We start from the raw sequence: 22038 nt of genomic DNA, 5'->3' as shown, positions 1-22038 counted from the left end.
TATAAAACAACAAGGGGAGATTAGATTTTGACATTTCTTGCCTGCTTATTTTATAACTACGTCTCAGCAGGCAATGATCTGACCTTGTTGAAAAAAAATTTCACCACATTTGAATTTTACACTATTCTTAGTGTGCTCTGTTTCAACAAATTTATGTCTATTTCTTATATTTTAGGTATACGGATGATGAAATATCTCAGACTGGTGTTGATAGATTTATGGGAAAGTTGTCGCATTTAAATTTGAATGAATATCTGGAGTTGGGAGACTAATACAGAAGACCCTTGCTGACTTTGTTAAACGACCCCGTTTGGATTTTATAAATCCCTTTAACAAAGACGATGCTGATGATTTTGGTCATAATGTTGTGTCCTTAACGCAGAGGCTATGTACAGAAGCATAATTTTTGCTAGTTTGAAGAATAGTATTACAGATCTATATTGAATTTTAAGTAAAGCCGACAAAGTCTAATGATTTTTTCTCAAGTGGTCCAGATAACCTGAACCTAAATTCTGAAAATAAGATAAAATGATTATGCCAGGTACAATGCCGATAATTGACATCAAAATTCATCGGTAATAAATATATAATTTGCTATCTATAATTTCTTCACCCTTTAGAAAACTGCTTTTTCAGTTTTGACTTTTGCACCATTTTTACTTGGGCCTTAAGTGCAGAAATACATATTTAAGCTAGGTATGCTGTTCAGCTAAAGAAAAGTAAAAATTTCTGCTCAAGAAATGGTCAAGAAATTTTCTACAGTGAACTCCATTTGAATTGACATTTCTTTTCAACTGCGTACTGTGATCAAAGAAAAATGCTTTTCTTGAGCATTTCTTTCCCACGCATCGAGATAGGCGATTACTTTTCTGTTGAAGTGCATACTTCCCATTATGCGTGAGTTCATGACTGTCGATAGAGGAGAGTAAATTTGATAATCTGATTCATTTACGTTGATACAGTGGTGCCCATTGATTACCAAGTCTAAGATCAAAGATTTGGAGCTGGTGGTGTGGAGTGTTTTGTCGGTTCGGTAGCCAGATCGTTTTGAAGAACTCGCCTTGACAGTCTCGTCGGGTACACAAATCACGTCTCTTCGCATGCAAGGGAAACTTGAAGCTTTTATGGCACCTAACCGCAGAAGTTAATCCAACCGAATTCGGGTTCGAATCCAGTCGCCCGTTAAAGTATCTTTTAGGACGAAAACGATGTGATTGAAAAGTGGAGGCAGCACTATAATGACCACCTTAATAGCACAGAGGGTACGGGCACAGACGTTTACGTCAGCACAGTGGACAGTGGAATCGAACCAGCTACAACCAATATTGAGATAAGTTCAAATCCGATTCAATAGCTGGGCAACACATGTTGTAAGAAATGCCGGAAAACTATCCTGCAAACATCCAATCGAGACAAGAAAGCGTTGTGAGATAAGTGGAACGACTAAGTACATCAGGACTTGGATATTCTATTGCCACGATTAATGCGTTAAATTTTTTTTAGGTTAAGTAATTTAAGGCGAAGTAGGCCGTCATTGAAATATGTACGCGTCGTTGATGATTGTTGCGAATTCATCTCACGATTTCGAATCAAAGAAAATCAGTTGGTTTTGCACTGACACAGCTGAAAAAGTATCAGCATACTTAATGCATGTTAGCGCGTACAGTGTTACTTTTTCAAGTCAATATAAACTATCGAGACTGAGTTTTATCACTTTGAAATGCAAGCTGAAAAGTCATCATTGTTGCCAAAACGAATGACGGGCTACTTAGCCTTAAAGCGAACACCGCTAGCGCATGACGGCTCACCATAGTAGCATGTCCAAAAGAACTTGAAACTATTGAGAACCAGAGCTACAGGTCCAAAGCCCTGATAAAGGTGGATGGTTGTGATGGCTATGACCGTGGTCATCATGTAAAGAACAAGCGGACAATGCTGTATCGTGTCAACACCGAGGAGGCAGCCTTTCTAGCACGATGTAGGTAGCGCAACCCTGGTTAGGTGGCCTATCGAAGACTTTTCACCAACCAAGCAGTGTTGATAGACTCACACTCAAAATCTCAATCAATCCGCTCTCCCGTGAGAGCAAACTCATTAGAGATCTGCTAAAAAAGTTCTTCAATTACAGTCTGATCAGCATATATGCGCCAACGAACGATAAGCCCGATGACATGAAGGATGAGTTCTATGAGAGCCTGGATAAGGCCTACGGAGAGTGCCCAAAATAAGACGTCAAGATAGTAATCGGCGACCCAAATGCACAGATCGGGAAAGAAGACTTATTCCGACCCGTCATTGGAACGGAAAGCCTTCATTCCGTTACCAATGATAATGACCCGCGGCTAGTGACCTTCGCTGCTGCTAGAGGGATGGCAATCAGCAGTACCTACTTCGTACGAAAGAATATCCGCAAACACACCTGGCGACACTCGAGTGGCGATGCCTGCTCCCAAAAAGACCACGTGCTGGTTGATGGGTGACATTTCTCAGATGTCATTGATGTCAGGACCTTCCGAGGCCGTAATATCGACTCGGATCATTATCTCGTCGTAGCTTAAATTCGGGCGCAGTTATCCAGCGTCACGAGTTCCACAACAAACAGAACGCTGGGCTTCAATATACAACACTTGTCGACAGATGGGGTAGCTGCGCAATACCGTCAGATACTAGACGAGCAGTTGGGAAGAATCAACGTTGCTGGAGACGTCGACAGCCTGTGGGACCCTATCCACGAAGCTGTGACAACAACGGCGCGGTAAGTGATCGGCACTGGTCAACGACGAAGATGAAACGACTGGTTCGATGAAGAGTGCCAGAGGGTGAACGACGGTTCTCCGACATTACCCGGAAAACCATTACCCGGAATGCCATTTACCGGAAGACCATTACCCGGAAGGACCATTTACCGGAAAACCATTACCCGGAAGGACCATTTACCGGAAAATTATTTCTCTGTTTCTCGCCTTTTTCATTAACGTCCTTTTAACCGTTTTACGGTACTTCAGGTCAGTATTTTGACTTGAAATATTTTAAATGATCACCAACGATAATGAACAGGGGATGTTCTTCCTTCAAAAACATAAGCATTGAAGAGGAGTCTAAGATACTTCGTACTTGATCATGTCAATATGCACCATCTTCATATATTTGCATTTCATAGATGATTCACCCTTCTTTTAAAAATAAGCTGTTCTTTCAGCTTATCTTTCAGCTTGTCTTGGCTGAACTGGCTAAATTTGGCTACAACTATGTAACTTTACTTTCGACATTCGACCGTCTTGAAGGTTCTCCAAGTGTCCAAATGTTAATAAATAAGCAATGGTTAGAATTTTTAACACGATTGGTTGTGCTACGCCGAGTGTCAATTCACCGAATGTTGTTTCTGTAAACGTCAATCAACCAAATGCAAATCCTTCGTATATCCCTTTTTCTAGAATAACCCATCTGATCTGGTCATCTGATATTTACCCTTCTTTATTTGGTTGGCGGTTCTTTCGAGTTCCACCGATCTCGGCATTTTTTGGTAAAATGTGTTTAGTCGAAAATGACCAAATACCTTCTTCTTATGATTGCTTACTATTCTTTCTAGTATATTATACTGAATTCGGGGTACAGACATTCAGAGTTATTTTTTTTTCTATCTTTATTAACGAGATTTTTAGCCCTGGGCTAGTTCATCTCGGGACCAACGGCTTTACTTCCCTTCCGAAGGAAATCGTCACTGAAATTTTTAGTGGCATTCGTAGAAAAATAGCGCAATCAAGGAAATTCAAAGGAAAACTAGATCTATTGAGGTTCAATATCTCGGAATCCAGAGATGGTCACAATGGCGTAAAGTGTCCCTACTCTCGATCACCAAGGCTCTCTTAGTTTCGTCTTAATCTAGGCGTTTTTGCACAGTTTGATGAGCGTGTCTAACCCACAGCGACGCAATTTCGCAGCGATTTTTGTCGTGTCAGTCTAGATGGTTCCATATAAGAGTGCTTGCAACGACTCAACAACGAAATCACGTCGATTTTTTGTCGAATTCGCTTAAAAAATCGTGTTGATTTGGGGGAGCTTAAAGCTAAAATGAGAATTGCACTGTGCTGCACAGTTTTTTTTTTAATTTTTTGATGCAATATTTCAGTTGGATTCTAAACTGTTTTAACTGAAGGGGATAAAAAAACTATCATAAATCCAAACATTTTCAAATGCTGGGATGTTCCATTTACTCCAATGCACCCTACCTTAATTGATAGGCGATTTTTTCGATTTATATTGACCTCGTTAATATTTGACATCATATTATATTATATATATATAACACAAAAAAAATCTATAGGTAGCCGGATCCTATTCTTGGCATTTTTGATTCACTTCGGCAGTGGGGTTTTTCGAAAGCTACTTAATTCATATTTGGCCACAATGTGCGTCGTACTGTAGTGCTTCTTTTTGCAAAATATCAGATGATTCTATCGAGATAAACCTCCCTCCCATGTCAAAGTGAATCATGGAAGTGCCCAAGCAGCTCTGCACCATATCAGGCGATTCATTTCTAATTTAATCGCAAATAAATGACATGTGCAATTAAATTTTGGTATCGTAATGTTCGTTGCGGCAAAGTGAGGCTATTCAGAAAGATCAAGCTGAGGTTGGTAGTATTGAATACCGCCGGTTCAAAATTATTTCTGGTTGGCAAACTTGACGACGTTTTAGAGCTGGAGTACTTACATACTTGTCAAATGTCGAATGTAAAAGTGGTCGATTGACATTATTAATAGTTACTAGTGGTCCCGGCAAACTTCGTCTTGCCATCAAGTAGGCTGTTGAAAAACGCTTTTGATCGTCCCATATAAAATGACAGTTTCGTTCGCGCTCATTTTTTCAACATTCCCAGTGAATATCCTGGAATATTTCTACACACAAACACGTCGGAACCCTTGACGTCTTACTGAGAAACTGAAGAAAGAATCATTCAAATCCGTTGACCCGTTCGTAAGCCATTTCGTGACATACAAACACCATTCCATTTTTATTTACTGTTGAAATGCTACTAGAATAGCTTTGTCCTAGTTGAGTCGTAACGCCGGAATAAAGAAAAACATATTTGGTCCATAGCTGTTTGAAGACGACTTTTGAAAAAGTGTTTATGGAAACCGAGACAAGAATGTCCATGGTTAGCGTGACATAATTTGTGCTCAGCATTAATGAAAGAGAATAAATATTGTACACAAATGTACTGAAGAAGGTCGTCGAAAATGGGAAATTTGGCTTTCCGGGTAATGGTGCATTCCGGTAAATGGTACATTCCGGTAAATGGTTTTTCCGGGTAATGGTACATTCCGGTAAGTGGTATTCCGGTAAATTGCATTCCGGGTAATGGTATTCCGGGTATTGGTATAGAATCGTGACCGACATGAAGAATGTCACCAGAAGCCGTATGCTTGTGGCCGGTACCCGACAGAACAGAGAGCGGTACAGGGCAGCGAGAGCCGAAGAAAAGCGAATCCACCGCAGAAAGAAAAGGCAGCACAAAGAAAGTGTGGTAGCTGACGCTCAAGAAAGCGTGAACCGAAATGATATGCGGAGATTCTATGCAACGGTCAATGGTGCGCGGCACAATACCGTACCAGTGCCCGCCATGCGCAATGATCGAGAAGGGAATTTGCTGACCGATAAAACGGCAGTGGCTGCCAGGTGGAACGAGCACTTTCAGCAATTGTTGAACGGTGAGAATGGAAATGTAGAGAGGAACAAGATGAACATAGATGATGACGATTAAGCTGTGGACCCACCGACCATAGGAGAAATTAAAAAGGCTATCAGCGAGCTGAAGAACTGTAAGGCTGCTAGGAAGGACGAGATCCCGGTCGAGCTTCTCAAGCACGGAAGCGAGCAGATTTACCAATCGATCCACCGAGTACTGCTGAAAGTATGGGAGGACGAAGAATTGCCCACCGGCTGGTTGTCATCCGGCCTATCTACAAGAAAAGGCACAGACTGGAGTGTGCCATTTACAGAGGAATTACCCTGCTGAATTCGGCGTACAAAATTCTGTCGTGCATCCTGTTTAACAGACTGAGACCGCTCGAGGAGTCCTTCGTCGGCGAATACTAAGCTGGTTTTCGTGAGAGCCGTTCGACAACGGATCAGATGTTTTGCTTGCGAATGATCCTAGACATATTCCGGGAGTATAACTTGCAGACTCACCATCTGTTTATTGATTTCAAGGCGGCGTACGACTCAGTGAAAAGAAATGAGCTTTGGCAGATAATGTCTGAAAACGGTTTTCCGGCGAAACTAATTAGGCTGATACGTGCTGGTTCAAAATCAAGTATTCGGATCGCAGACGAGGTGTTAACCTCGTTCGTGACGTTAGACGGATTGAAGCAGGGAGACGCACTTTCGAATTTACTGTTCAACATTGCACTCAAGGGTGCTATTAGATCTGGTGTGCAGAGAAATGGCACTATTATCACAAGGTCGCACATGCTCCTTGGCTTTGCGAATGATGTAGTTCGAATTGGAATCGATCGCAGGTCAGTGGAAGAGGCCTTCGTGCCTCTGAAGAGGGAGACAGCGATGATAGACCTGACCATTAATTCTACCAAAACGAAGTACATGGTTGCTGGTAGAGATAGAGTCAGGCATGGTGGTGAAGGTGCTGAGGTAGTGTTAGATGGGGATGTGTTTGAAGTTGTTGAAGAATTTGTTTACCTTGGAACACTTGTGACATGTGACAACGACGTTTCCCGCGAAGTGAAAAGACGTGTTGCGGCTGCGAATAGGGCCTTTTACGGACTACGTAACCAGCTTAGGTCCCGCAGCTTGCAAACCGAAACAAAATTCGCCCTGTATAAAACATTGATTCTTCCGGTGGCTCTCTACGGGCACGAAGCGTGGACGTTGAAAGAGTCAGACCGGAAAGCTCTCGGTGTTTTTGAGCGTAAAGTGCTGCGGACAATACTCGGTGGGAAACTCGAAAATGGTGTGTGGCGCATACGCATGAATCATGAGTTGTATCAAGTTTACAAAGATAATATTATCAATCGTGTAAAATACGGCAGACATTAGTGGGCTGGTCACTTAGTGCGATTGTCGGAAGAGAGAACTGCGAAAATAATATTCAGCAGGGAACCAGGTAGAGGTCGGCGGCTTCGGGGAAGACCACGAATACGCTGGCTGTACGCAGTGGAAGAGGACCTGGCGACCCTAAACGTTCGGGGCAACTGGAGAAGTTTCACCCAAGACCGACGAAGATGGAGCTCTACAATACGCCCGGCAATGACGTGACGTTACGCTGTAGCCATCAAGGTATCAAGGTAGGTAAATTAAAAGCGTGTTTTAAAAATGAAATATTTTGTTAACAAAATTTTATAAATACTTTATTTTGTTTTACCAAATTAGGATTATAGTGTTGCCTAACACAAAACACTTAGATATAAGATTTATTTCTTAATGCTTAGAATAGTAATAAAGAATTAGAATAAAGGACCGCATTTCTTGTGAAAAATCTAACCGTGTTTGGTGTTCCCGCATTTGATATTTGCATTTCAAACGCACACAGCAATATCTTTAAATTACAAAGTTTCTAGATAAGGACAGGACTCCATGCGCAGGACTACTATTGTGCTCTATCGAAAATGCATGATTCGTTGTATTTTTGTGTTATTCTATTTTGATAAAATGAGATACTGTTTTGAAAAAGGAAGACAGAAATATTGCAAATTGTGTTTCTTTTGATAGAAAGTTCAGTTTGAGTGGAATAAAGTATTTGCTTTTGCACAAATTTTGACGTTTTTGCTTAAACTATCAGATTAGATATTCTGTTCAAGACAAAAAAATATCTTGAAAATTTAGTGAAAAGCTACCAACAAGTCAAAAATCTAAACTATCAAATGAATTAGGTAGAAACAGCATTATTGAAAGTATCCGATTTGTCGTGAAATGAGATACGATGTATCAGCAGAAAATGACATGAAGATTAGAACTTTTGAATATTCACCAATTGGATTTTCTGGATACTATCTTAGTGGAATATTTTTGCGTTTTCCTGTTTGTTTTATTCTGATCAGTAATAAAGTTATGTTTTCCATTTATCATTATATATCCACCACCAAAAATAATACTGATAACTGCAGTCATCTTATATAATAAAATATATACCAAACATAGCTAATGTGCAGGTTTGTCTGGAAGTATGGGCTCGGCGGTCAAATAGAAGTCACCACCAATTCTGTGGCTGTGAATACCCAAAACGTTAGCTTTGTTGGAATCGCAACGATGTGCAAGGAATGACGGCCAATCTTTGCATTGTCTTCCTTCGTATATATTGTTTGGGTTCAGTGATCGATTGAAAAATTCGGTGGCCTCCCACTCGCTGCATGCAATGCGTCTCGTCAATTCCTTCGAATTCGTATCCGGAATGGGACAGTTCGACGCTGATTCACCACCATTCGGGTAGAAGTTTTCGTGACCTTCGCCATTAACAAGGCCCAACTCGTGTCTGGAAGTGACGATGATCTGAACGTAATTCGCATCGCTTTGATCCAGACGCATTTGCAATCCACGATCCTTAGGGTATTCAAACAAAGGTCCTAGAGGATCCAGACCATAGATTTCACCAACTCTTCCGCCAAGGCTCTTGCCAGCCTGTCCAGAAATATGAGCTCCCAAGTTGTGTCCAATGAAGGTAACTTTTTCCAATGGTACACCCACTTCGCTCGAGTATCGGACAAATCGGGTAATCAAATCTGCTACAAATGGCGTGTGTTCCAAAGCTGCTTGGCGGTAATTGTACCGTGCACGGTAGTTCCAATCCACAAGACAAATGGTAGAATCACGTATTTTGAGCAATTCATGAGCCGTTTTTTGAACCCAATGTTCATTTGAGTTATCCAGCCAACCATGGACTATCATAATTAATGATGGCGAGAACTTCAATTCTTTCCATGAGTTTCGGTCATCGTGGAATGTTTTGAAGTTGGGCTCAGATCTGTGAAATTCCAAATAAAAAAGATTGTCAAGCAATTGTGATCCGACTTCTAAACGGAACAGACTTATTTGGTATAATAATACTACTAAAATTATGCGAATCGACCAGTTCCTTTTCAAAGTAATACAAACCTGCTGGCACATCGTAGAGTGACTGCGGCATCCTTGTTAGAACTATCCACAGGACCTTCCAGCAGAGGTCCGAGTTCACTTCTGTACTCTCCAAAGGCGACGTTCATCGATTTGGCAATCGATTCCTCACTGCTCAAGTCGAAGGTATCCTCGAACACATCACCGTTGACTCCAATACAGGCCGCGAGGGCGACCATTAAGAATATGGCGCGTAACATCTCGAGTTAATCACTGTTTCTGTTTGCACTTGCGATCAGTCCGGCCTAGAGTTGCTTATATAGGGTTGGAGGTGCATGATTGAATTTGTTTATCACAATTGATTGAGATAAGCACAACCGGTGAAGGACAGAGTCTACTAGCCATGCATAGTCATGTTTACTCACCGGTTGATAGAGGTTGTTGTTTACTTTCGTTAACTAAAACTGTATCCTCAAGGTTATCTACCAGCAAAAGGTACATTCAATATTTATAGCTCAATCTCTATTAATAATTCGACGGTGTAAATAGGAAGCGTTGTCGATTGGGATTACTGTTCGATCTAGAAACTATTTTTTTGGAAATTTCCTTTGTTGTCGTCTGCAGCTCGCCGGTAAAGGCATTGCTCCCAACGTATCGGGGAATATCGTGTCAACTGCATGCTCAGTGACTCTGTCTTGTTTGCTTAAAATAATCATATTCTGCTCAATGCATATCGTATCTATCGAGCTGTGCGTACTCAAATTCTGACGAATTTTGGAAATTCTTAAAACTACTATTATACTCAAAGGAAATGAAACCGTACTTTTCAGTGCTACAAAAATAGTAGAAAAATAGTACTTTCTACTATTGATCTCTTTACCATCCTTGTTTGGACCCGTGCCTTCGATTTTTATTTGGACCCGTTAGTGAAAGCTAGCAGTGCATGGGAAAAATCTTTCGTTTATTCACTAATCATGATTACAACCACGAATAAAAGAAAGGATGAATCTCTGAATTCACAACTTTCTTCCAAAACTTAGGGTTTAGAACTGTCACTAATCGTGGCAAAAATGGAAAAAAGGCCGATTCTCCGGAATGCGCGCTATCTTCCAAAGTTGATAATAGCACTGAAATGAGCAATCAGCTCGATGCTCTAGACAAATTTCCCGATCATCAGATCATACCCAAGTAACACAACTTGTTATATAATAGTTTAAAATACACAATTTATACATGTTCGATTGTATTTTTCTAGCATACCTGACTAAAAACCAAAAACTTGTAGAGCTTAAAAAGCCCAAAATATGGCGGCTTATATAACATCTTAAAAATGTCTCGTAATAAAATCAAAGAACTAGAATTTTGTTTAATCCACGATCTATAAACGTACTCTCAACATAATGAAAGTAACAATTAAGTATAAAACAGTAACAAGTTATAATGATGTTTTTGGACAGCAATAAACACTAACAAAAAACATGCAGGTTGCATCTACTTGCATATGTTATAACCAAGTAAAATGCAAGTGGTATAACTCTCAAGCTACATTTATCCTTCGGACTGTCGCGCTGTTGTACTTTGTACAACAGTTGTGATTTATATGCTATCATTTTGCATCAAAGATATCTATCGACACCAAACCAAAATGTATTCCTCAAGAATCTTCTTAAGAACAATACTCGACAGTTTTTATTTACAGTATGGTCCTTTATAATACGGTAAAATCAACAATTGTACATGGAAGTCGCATAATAATGAACACACTATGTACGGTTCGAGGAAACCACAATTTTAAATCGTTATATCTTGAAATCCAGATAATATAGAAACTTGGGGTCTTTATTAAAGTTGTTCTGGAGGTGAAGCGCTACCTGATGGTACCTAATTTAATTCGGAATTTGACCGCTAGGTGGCACTAGTGAGCATGGAAGTTTTACTTTTGTTTTGCGGATATTTCAGGATCCTGACTATTTGAAAGGATGTCGTCTTCGGCAAAGTTGTTTAGTAACCCGACTAAGGGTACATATCAAAATTATATCAGCATATATTATTATGTTATAAGTTTTTTCCGAACATAGGTTGTTACAAACTTGATGCAGAATGTTGTTAAAATAACTAAAATTATAACAAAAAGTGCATGAATAGTAACATAAACATAACAAAATGTGTTTTAATTCTATCAAAAACATATCAAACCAAGTTATAATGTTTGATACAAAGTATCAAAATTATAATACTGTTCGATATACGATAATATTGTATATTATTGAAATGCATAACTATCTATTTATTTTGTTATAAAGTTGTTAAAAATGAACAAAAAATATCTTAAAGGAAAATAAAACACATAATGTTATATTTCTGTTTTATTATGTTCTATGGATAACGGAGCCTAAAAAAATTATATCATAATATGATATGCATATCATATTCTGATAAAATTTTATTATATTTTTGTTACAAGCCTCTAGTCGGGAAGTTAAGGACTGTTATTTTTCGAGCTAGTTGATTCAAAATTTTGCCACTAGGCGGCACTAGTGAGCATGAAACTTTTGATTGCAGATATCTCAGGAGCCTGACCACTTAGAAAGATAGTGTCTACGGCAAAGTAGTTCAGTAGCTCAAGGGCTATCATTATTTGAGCCAAGAAATAGGGTATTTTGTCACCAGACGGCGCTTGTGAGCATGAAATTTTTGTTTTGCGGATACTGCAGGATCTCGATTTTTTTGACAGGCACCTTCGGCAAAGTTGTTCAGAAGCTCAGGTACTCTCATTATTTTGCAAAATCTTGAACTTTAAGGATTAAACAAAGAAAGAATTTGAGCTACTGAACAACTCTGCCGAAGACACCATCTTTCTAAGTGATCAGGCTCCTAAAATATTTGCGAAATAAATGTTCTATGCTCACTAGCGCCGCCTAGTGGCAAAATTTTAAATCAACTAGCTCAAACAACGATAGTCCTTGAGTTACCGAACAACTTTGCCGAAGACGTCATCTTTCTAAGTGGTCAGGATCATGAGATCTGAGAAACAAAAGTTTCATGCTCACTAGCGCCGCCTAGCGGCAAAATCCCGATTTTCTTAGCTTTAATAATAATAGCCCTTAAGCTACTGAACAATTTTGCCGAAGACGTCATCTTTCTAAGTAGTCAGACTCCTGGGATATTCGCAAAACCAAGGATGTTGTACAAAGTACAACGCGCGACTACTCGCGTTACAAAAATTCGCGCGACGAACACTTAGAAAGATGGCGTCTTCGGAAAAATTGTTCAGTAGCTCATGGGCTATCATTATTTGAGCCATAAAATTCGGGATTTTGCCGCTAGGCGGCGCTAGTGAGCATGAAACTTTTGTTTGGCGGATCTCAGGATCCTGACCACTTAGAAATATGGCGTCTTCGGCAAAGTTGTTCGGTAACTCAAGGACTATCATTGTTTGAGCTAATTGATTCAAAATTTCGCCACCAGGCAGCGCTAGTGAGCATAAACTATTTATTTCGCAAATATCTCAGGAGCCTGATCACTTAGAAAGATGGCGTCTTCGGCAGAGTTGTTCAGTAGCTCAAATTCTTTCTTTGTTTAATCCTTAAAGTTCGAGATTTTGTAAAATAATGATAATCCCTGAGCTTCTGAACAACTTTGCCGAAGGTGCCTGTCTAAAAAGTCAAGATCCTGCAGTATCCGTAAAAGAAAAAAATTATGCTCACTAGCGCCGCCTGGTGGCAAAATATCCTATTTTTTTGTACAAATAATGATAGCCCTTGAGCCACTGACCTACTTTGCCGAAGACACTATCTTTCTACACACATAGATTTTTTTCACGAGCTCGGCTGTGCGAATCTCGGTTTCCCGATTTTAACCGAGACTCAGCTTACAATTTGTTCGGTTGCTTAGCAACGAAGCACGATTTACTGATACTCGGCTTTTATTTACTGAGATCCCAGGAAATTTGTTTGCCGACTTCTCGGCTGTGCGGATCTCGGTTAAAATAAGCCGAGACTCGGCATTCTAATTTAAGTGTGTAAGTGGTCAGGTTCCTGAGATATCTGCAAACAAAAGTTTCATGCTCACTAGTGCAGCCTAGTGGCAACATTTTGAATTAACTAGCTTGAACAATGGTAGTCCTTAACATACTAAACAACTTTGCCGAAGACATCATCTTTCTAAATGGACTGGCTCCTGAGATATCTGCAAAACAAAAGTAAAACTTCCATGCCCTCTAGTGCCACCTAGCGGTCAAATTCCGAATTAAATGAGTTACCATCAGATAGCGCTTCAACTCCAGAACAACTTTACTAAAGACCCCAAGTTTCTATATTATCTGAATATTTATATATAACGATTTGAAACTGTGGTTTCCTTGAACCGTATATAGTGCGTTCATTATTATGCGACTTCCATGTACATTTGTTGATTTTACCGTATTATAAAGGGCCATACTGTAAATAAAAACTGTCGAGTATTGTTCTTAAGAAGATTCTTGAGGAATACATTTTGGTTTGGTGTAGATAGATATCTTTGTTGCAAAATGATAGCATATAAATCACAACTGTTGTACAAAGTACAACAGCGCGACAGCCCGAAGGTTAAAAAAACATCTTGAACCGCGTAATACGCCTAAAAGTAGGGAATTTCCTGAGGAAATAGTATTTAGTTAATGTTGCCTAAATGAATAAACTTATGAAAGATTTGACAACGGAATCGTTCTCGGCGATGCCATTTTTGCAGAACTCATGTGATACATGAATTTTCGGTAGTGTCAGTGAAAATGATAGAAATCATTGTTTCAAAAAGTTGACAAATTTGCGCATGAACTAAACGCAATTTGGGCAAAAACCTTAATTATCATTAGCTTATGAATATACGAAACAGAGGCACCGTTCATGGTTCGAAAATGCTTCATCAATAAATCTTTATTTGAACGTTTAACAAGATGAGTCATCCCGATCAATGTTACCCCGCTGATCAATGTTACCCCGGATTACGGTATCAAATAATGAAATTGTATAAAGCATCATATTAACCAATGATCGTCATGTTTCCAATGCGGTTCAAGATCTATGGTGCAACTTTTAATTGTACTCTTCAATAATTCATGCACCAATAAAATTATTGGAAACAAAAGAGAAAAATTGATGAAAAATCCTTTTTTGGTTAGATTTGTTTTGATCCACAATAAAAACAATATAGCACGAAGCTTACAGTGACGTTGGAAAATATTTAGAACGGTTCATGTGTATGAATTAAATATATGAACTATAACTGTACCTCAAAATTGTACTAGTCATATATATTCCATACATTATTGTTTATTGGTTAAAATCATCTACCATCATAACCGCACAACCAATCCCTTATCTAAAGTTTAGGGCATTTCTTATTCGTTAGCATTGTTTCATATTTTTAGCCGGTACTGTCACATGTATCAATTCTCAACTCATACAATCTTGCTTGGATTTAGAGGTTCATAGCTCAATAGCAGGTTTATAAAACTTATAATATACGTCATTAACTCATCATTAGAGCAGGCGTACAAACTAATCTGACCTAAGTTATTGTGTTGTTGTGAGGGTTAAATGGTGCTGGTCATAGTGTACGTCATAGGTTATGATATTTGAATTAACTTGAAACATATTTTAAAGTGCATCTGTAAAGCTAATAATTGCTTGGAGATAAAAAGTGCGATACAAGTCCTACATGGTGTCCGCGAATTATCCGAACAGCAAAATATTGGAAAGCTGATCTCGCGTTGAAAACAATGAAAAATCAATGTCTATGTACCTTTTATAATACATCTATACGTTAACACAAAATACAACTACAAAAAATTTCGAAATAATTGCTTGTAACTGAGACAGGCAAGTTTAAATTTTTCGGAGACGTTTTTCCTGAGTGCCGCTAGTCATACTGAAAATGTGTTATCTCTAAAATCTAAAAGAGATGAATCCAAATGTCCTATTATTATTTGAAGTAACCTACAGCTTAGTGGCTTCAAGTTAGACTGGAAAAAGAAAATTATACGGTTCAAATCCAGTGGGTTCTATGGACATATCTCTTCCGTCATAAAGCTCGAAAAACATCTCCGTTTAGGAAACCTTAATACATTTGGCTTCGTTTTGCAAATATTTGAAATCGGAAATGTGTCAAACTTACTTCTTAAGAATATAATAAGCCAATGTTTAAAACCATGCAAGAATATTGAATTTATTATGCTTGATTGTATAGAGCCATGTCTTCAAAGTTTGTACGGATAATTTGTGAACACCCTGTATATAAGTTAAATTGGGGAAACATTTATACCTAGTCAAATGTTCACTTCTCGATTTGATGTTTAGGCAAAGTAATTTTTTTGGAAACCATTTTATAACTTCAGTATTATCAACGCTGTTATGGAATTCGCCTATAAAGCTCCTATACAACAATATCTTCTATCTACTGCCAATAAAGATGTTTTCGGTGTTACTTGGGATATTATATTCAAAGTGTAAACATTGAATCAAATGCATAATAAAATTATTAGTAATTTTAGACAAAAACCGTTGCAATCTTCTATTGCCTCGATAAATGCGTTATATATCAAGGTTAAGGTAATTGAAAGCATTTTTTATCTTATCAGCAGATGAAATCAACTCACCAGTAAAAATTCTGAACTGCTACGGCAAATGGAATGCAAAATGTTGGTAACAAAATGTTAATAAAAACTTGATTTAGTTTTTCCAAATTAGAATAACAGTGTTTTTTAACAAAGAACACTTGTATACCAAAAAATTAATGTAATGTTTGGAATGATACTAATAAAGGAATTAAAAAAAAGACAGGCTGCCATATATCGTGCTATAAGGCGTCACACGGAGAGCCGAATTTAACAACCGAGGTTCGTTTTTCATAAGTGTAGCCAATTTATTTACTTCGCGGTTGATATATATATATATATATTGTCGGCAAAACATTTGAAATCTGTATACCAGAGGAGGTAATGCCAGGAAGAAGAATAAAAGGATGTTTTCTGTAATCTAATGCTAATGTGACTACTAAACGCCCCTCAGTGATTCTAAAACGACACCCAAAATAGAAAACAGAGAACCCACATTGGAAAAACGTGACCATCGGGGTAGTAAAGCTCACGAGACTGGTTTATTCCAGTCAGGTACAATTATCATGAGAATATTGCTACATTTGATAACACAATCAAATCCTAATCTTTTCCAAGCTTATCTCCCTGAGGCAGATATGATAATTGATGTTGACGAGCTAGAGGCACTGCCGGTTCATAATCACACCTTGAGGAAGTTTGTTTACCGAAATTATCCAGCATTATTGTATTACCCCCTCCGTAGATATGGAACTGTGTAAATCTTTCCATACCCACGGTGATAACCGCGATCGCCAGCTAGATAAGCCTAACAAAGTAACTTCCTGCCACAATTACTATTTCGCTATTCTTGCATATTTATAAAAGCGCTAGTAGCGAAATCTCAGCCAAAAATAGGTTGGTAGTACTTTGATGAGAATGTACTTGATAATTTGTAGTATTTTGTTATTGTTGGTAATAAGAGGATCATATTGCGATTTATTCGATGTGTTGAACAGCGGCTCCGATTTTGATTTAAATTCAATAATCAATGCAGCATTTAACGGAAGTGATAATGGATCGGTTTTGATTGGTGAGGTTACGACCCCAATCGAGGAAGAGGTTACGTTTTGGTGTTCGAGCGAGTAAGTTCTTCAATATGTGTTTCCTTCGTTCCTAATTTTGAAATTCAATCATTTTGCAGAAGTTCTGATAACTTACAGCAGGTTCACGTTAACGATCCCAACATTCACAACAAAATTCATTTCGCCAAGCCAATCACACTCATCACGCATGGGTGGCTGGGAAACCACTCCAGCTTCTGGATGGTTCAAACGGCCAGCGATATTCTGAAGTACACCAACAACAGTGTTTGCATAGTGGCGTGGGATCACCTGGCAAGCTACGTCTATCCACAAGTAGCTCAGCAGCATGCTCCACTGGTGTCAGACTACATGACACGGTTCGTCAAGTTTCTCAACCAACAGGGAATGCCTCCGGAAAGTATGACCCTGGTCGGTCACAGCATTGGAGCACATGTTTGTGGACAAGTGGGCTATAATTTGAAAGGGAAGATCCGGGAAATATACGGACTGGATCCGGCTGGGCCATTGTTCACTCATCCGACGAGACGGGAGTCTAGCTTCCGGTTGGATAGCACTGATGCAGGATATGTACAAATGATCGTTACTACGCGGTTCATTTTGGGCGGCAATTACGGCGATGGGCACGAGAACTTCTATCCTAATGGTGGCACGTCACCACAGAAGAGCTGTGAGTTGTCCGGTACAAGCAGTTATGAATGGGCACAGGAATTATCATGCAGTCACTCGTATGCTACGGTGTTGTTTCAGCGCTCGATAAACCCCGCGATAAATTATACGGCGAAACAGTGCAGAAATTGGGTGCTTTTTATGCGAGGTTTTTGTAACGCGAGACCGACCGATATTCTCGGGGTGCGCAGTAGAAAAATTACAGGCGATTTTTACCTGGCAGTATAGAAGATCGCGTTGTATGATCTGTTTGCAAGAGGATTATAAATTTTACAGTTTAAGAAGAATAGAAAGAAAATCTCAAGAACAGAATCTCTCCCAATGAAGTGCAAAAGTAGTAAATATGTAGTAATAATTATAAAATAATTAAACGATCATCGTTTCCACTCTCCACATTTATAATTTTGGTATTAAACGAGACATCCCAAAGCTTTGAATCCCTCCTGACTTGTAAGAAACTCGGACTTCATACAATTGCTGTAAGAATTCGCTGAATGCTTTCCATACGACTTTTCTACACTTTTGTTATGGAATACAGAGGGTGCTTGTATGCATTTTTGTAGGAAAGTATTTTTTTTTAAGAATTTCTAAAGTAGTACATCCGGAGGATTTAAGAAGTAAGGCCGATGTTCTCTAAAATTACTCTTAGATAAATAAAATAAATATTTATATTGAACACACTCATATATTTAGCTTGAAATCATTACCATCTTCTATTGTCACGATAAATGCTTTATATTTTTAGGTTCAGTTAGGTTAAGCTAATCGAAAAGCGGTTTATGGGCAGGTAAATTCAAGTCACCTATAAAAATTCTGAACGGCAAATGATGTGAAATTAAACTTCTTGTGTAGAAAGCAGACATTTAGGAAAAAAAAATTTCTTAGAAAAAAAACACCTATGTTTAATTAAACAAATCTTAAGAACTAACATAACATTTTTTAGCTTCTAAATTGCTTTTGCGATGCTAGGAAAGTGTACCAGTTATGGCCATAGTGGTTCCCTATTTGGCCATATGTGAAATTTCGATAACTTTCACATTTTAAATCTTTTTGAATGTTTTAACAACAAGATATATCTTAAATCTAACTACTACAGCACACCAAAGTTTTCAAAATTTGAAGACATTCTGTGCTATACACATATCGACCCAAACACATATTTCCCTTGTCAATCAGCGCAAGCAATAAAATGCATATTATGTTTTGTTACAACAGAATAGGTCAGGTCCGCGTAAGTGCGAACGATGGCCTCGGTGCAACATGCGTAAGCAGTTTGCATCGAGGCACTCGAGTGCGCCACATGTTTTGCTGATTGTACTTTAGCCACGCTGGTGGTCGTCCGTTTGGACGATGCGCTAAGGCTCAGGTTTCAACCCAAAAATGCTATCGCCGAAATATTGTCACCGCCGTCCCAGGCGTCTCCATCTATCTCTTTCTGACATTGTAACCAAATTGTAACCGATCAATTGTAAAGGCAAATAAAAGGAACCCATGTGAAAGGAACAAGGCAGTCTTGTTCTGACTCTGAATCTATGCGTTTCAATGCACCTCTGGTGTATACCGAAACATCCCTTTAGCAACCTGGTAATCAGGTACTGCTAACTATTTAGGAATAGACTAAGATCAGTAACATATCGATGTGCAATACATAGTCCACGGACGGGCTATGAAATGGCGACCGTGAGTTAATCCGAACCAGTAATCGTCGGAAAAAGTCAAGTGAGAATAATTGTGAATAATCCAGACCCGTGCAAGTTAGTGAAACACCACGAAGAATGGGCTCCGAGGAATCAAAAGCCCAAGTGAATCATAACGGTGATAGTCACATCGAAATTGTGAACAACCAGTTAGAGCACACGACAACACTGAACTCCATAACAACCTGGTTGTGGTTCATATCGGCTGGTGTAACAATTCAGCTTGTTTTAAGTTTGTGGGGAGAAATCCAAAGGCGAATGACTAGGCAAGTCATAAAAAAGGCAAACAAACTAAGCAAACTTAGTGAGCTTACGATAGAAAAGTGAAAAACTCAGTGCTTTAGAAGTATGTTAAGAGAAGAATTTATATTAACGATAGTGACCATCGTAACACAGTTAGCTATATTATATTATGGCTGGACAGTGATACGGGAAAACAAACGTTTGTAGAGGACGTTAGACGGAGAGTACAGTGAAATGAAATTAATTGTTGCTTATTAACGATGAACAAATTACAAGATTTAGTGGCCAACTTGGCAACGAAGAAAAATAGTACAATTGTCGTATCAAATGGTATATGTAAACAATTTATCCATTTGTTAATGAAAGAAGACTTTTTACAAGCGAAGAAAGTATCGTATAATCGGTACAAAGTTAAACAAATAAGCCTCAGTAACATTGGCTTAGTGAATCGTAGGTCTGTAAGAGCAGACGAACTATTAAGTTATGCATCGACGGTATGCCCAAGTATCACTGGATCGGTAGTGATCACTACGGACAAGGGACTCATGACACATCAAGAAGCGTCGGAAAAAAACCTAGGCGGACGCGTGTTAGCGATTTTGTACTAAGAAGTGACTTGTGAAGAAATTTGTGTGTTGCTGGAAGACCATTGAAAGGAAGAAAATGCAGTTCTTTGCAACAAATGTGTACCAAGTCGATGCACAGACAGGGGAAGTCTTCCATTACATCAGACTTACTTACGACGATCGCGAGGCAGATGCATTGACGAGGGAGCTACAGCTCCAACAACAACAACAACAGCGTCAACAGCAACAAAACAACATTAATACCGGTGATCGAGAAAATACAGAAAAGGCGCCTGCTCAACACAACAGTGAGCAATGAAAATTATAGACAATATAAACAACAATCCTATTGAAGCAGCAGAGAGCAACCCGGACAACAAGCAGGCAAGCAGGTAACCTCAATCTAATTTACAGGGTGAGCGCAGAAAGTTAACGGGACGAACAAACAATGCAATTATATATATAATAGCGAATAATAATTATCTCAAATCTACTGAAGAATTTTTATATCTTTTAAATGTTAGAAGAGCTTCAGATAATTGAAGCTAGTATCACAAAAGAGTTCAATAATATTACCAAAAATATAAAAAGACCACGATCTCAAGAAAATATCGTACAAAAAAAGGAATTTTTAATAAAGCTTTTAAAACAATATAAAACTATTTTGCTAAGCGCACAAAATTCCATCGCATCAGATTTATGGAATACGGAATGTCAAAAATATCAAACTCTTAAAACAATAACTGAAGACTCTCTAAAACTACTAAATAATTCAATTATATTAAAACCTAAATTTAAAACAGTAGTTAGAGCGGCTATTATTTCTAAAAGGTTATCATTTAAAAGGGAAGTAAAAATGCCTACTGTCGACATCAAATTGGGGACATCCCTCATCCAAACTTATGATGGGTCTCCGGACCATCTCAACTCTTTTCTCGATGCCGTTGCATTATTCTCTGATACCGTCAATGGAGAATTTGCAGACGCGACAGTGGCGCAGAAAACAGCGGCAGACGAAACTGTTTTTAAATTTATCAAAACAAGGTTGACTGGAGTTGCACGTCAGTCAATAACGGGGGCACAAAATTTAAATGAAACACTGGATAAGCTAAAAACCCAATGTGCTCCGAAAATAAGTTCGGACAACATTAAAGCTAAAATGTGTGCTCTAAAAAAAAGGGGCACTGTGGAAGAATTCTGCAAAGAGGTGGAGAAACTAACCCAACAGCTTGCAGCAACCTACATTGACGAAACTATACCTACTGACAAGGCTATGCAAATGGCTACTAAAAGTGGTATCGAATCTCTGATTAACGGAATAGACCATGCGGATTCGAAGCTGATTCTAAGAGCCGGTACATTCACTAAGATCAATGAAGCCATCCAAAAACTTCAGGAAAACTATTCTGAAGAAAGACAGAAATCCTCGATGGCACAAATGTTCTATACAAACAACAATCCCAACAAACGTGGTCGTGGCCGTGGTGGATTTAACAGCGACAGAAGAAATTTTTCTGCTTGCCAAAGATCATTTTCTCGTAATCATGGGCAACCAAGATTTCAAAATTTCCGAGGCAATTATAGCCAAGGACACAGTTATGGCCAAGGACAAAATTTTAGAGGTCAAAACTTCAGAGGACAAAATTTCAGAGGCCAATGTAATAGAGGAAGAGGACGATACGAAACACGTTCTACCTATTTCATGCAGCCTATACCACAGGCAATACAACCCGTTTTTCAACAATTACCGCCTGTAGGTTACCAACAAAATCAGCAACAACCAGTTTATCAGCAGCCGCAATCCACTTATCAACAGCAACAACAGCCGGCACAAAACAATACTTTTTTAGGCACACAGTTTGGTCGACATTTACAGTGAATGCATCGACCTCCAATTACGTTATTTTAAAAGTAGATCTATCGGAAACCCAGTGTACTTTTATTGTTGACACAGGCTCTGATATATCTATCATTAAAAGTCGTAAAGTAAAATCGTCTCAAATTTACTACCCTGAAGAAAAATGCGTCATATCAGGTATAGGAGATGAAGGAATTCACTCTTTAGGAAGTACTTTCGCTAACATATTAGTTGAGGGTATACCTATTCAGCAGAAATTCCAAAT

General features: G+C 38.7%; 2 protein-coding genes across 9 annotated transcripts in view; both read right to left on the bottom strand.

Moving 5' to 3' along the window:
• The window catches only part of LOC5577895 (Down syndrome cell adhesion molecule-like protein Dscam2), a 574667-nt gene that overhangs the window by 314249 nt on the left and 238380 nt on the right, over window positions 1–22038 (bottom strand). The gene's annotated exons all lie outside the window — the stretch shown is intronic.
• On the bottom strand, window positions 7397–9367 carry LOC5580076 (pancreatic lipase-related protein 2). The gene is made up of 2 exons (XM_001654782.2): window positions 9109–9367; window positions 7397–8977 (listed from the first exon to the last, which is right to left on the bottom strand). Exons 1-2 carry the CDS (start codon window positions 9324–9326, stop codon window positions 8158–8160), a joined length of 1038 nt encoding a protein of 345 aa, XP_001654832.2. The 5' UTR covers window positions 9327–9367; the 3' UTR covers window positions 7397–8157.

The sequence above is a fragment of the Aedes aegypti genome, chromosome 2 (genome assembly GCF_002204515.2).
Source record: "Aedes aegypti strain LVP_AGWG chromosome 2, AaegL5.0 Primary Assembly, whole genome shotgun sequence".
Taxonomy (NCBI): domain Eukaryota; kingdom Metazoa; phylum Arthropoda; class Insecta; order Diptera; family Culicidae; genus Aedes; species Aedes aegypti.
The sequence above is the reverse complement of the archived record's forward strand: the minus strand, read 5'-3'. Positions and strand labels throughout refer to the sequence as shown.

Excerpts from the sequence above, each read along its gene's own strand:
- LOC5580076 (XM_001654782.2), bottom strand. The coding sequence starts at position 9,326 with ATGTTACGCGCCATATTCTTAATGGTCGCCCTCGCGGCCTGTATTGGA. Across the intron at positions 8,978-9,108 it reads ACTCTACGATGTGCCAGCAG|ATCTGAGCCCAACTTCAAAA; the intron begins GTTTGTATTACT and ends GGAATTTCACAG.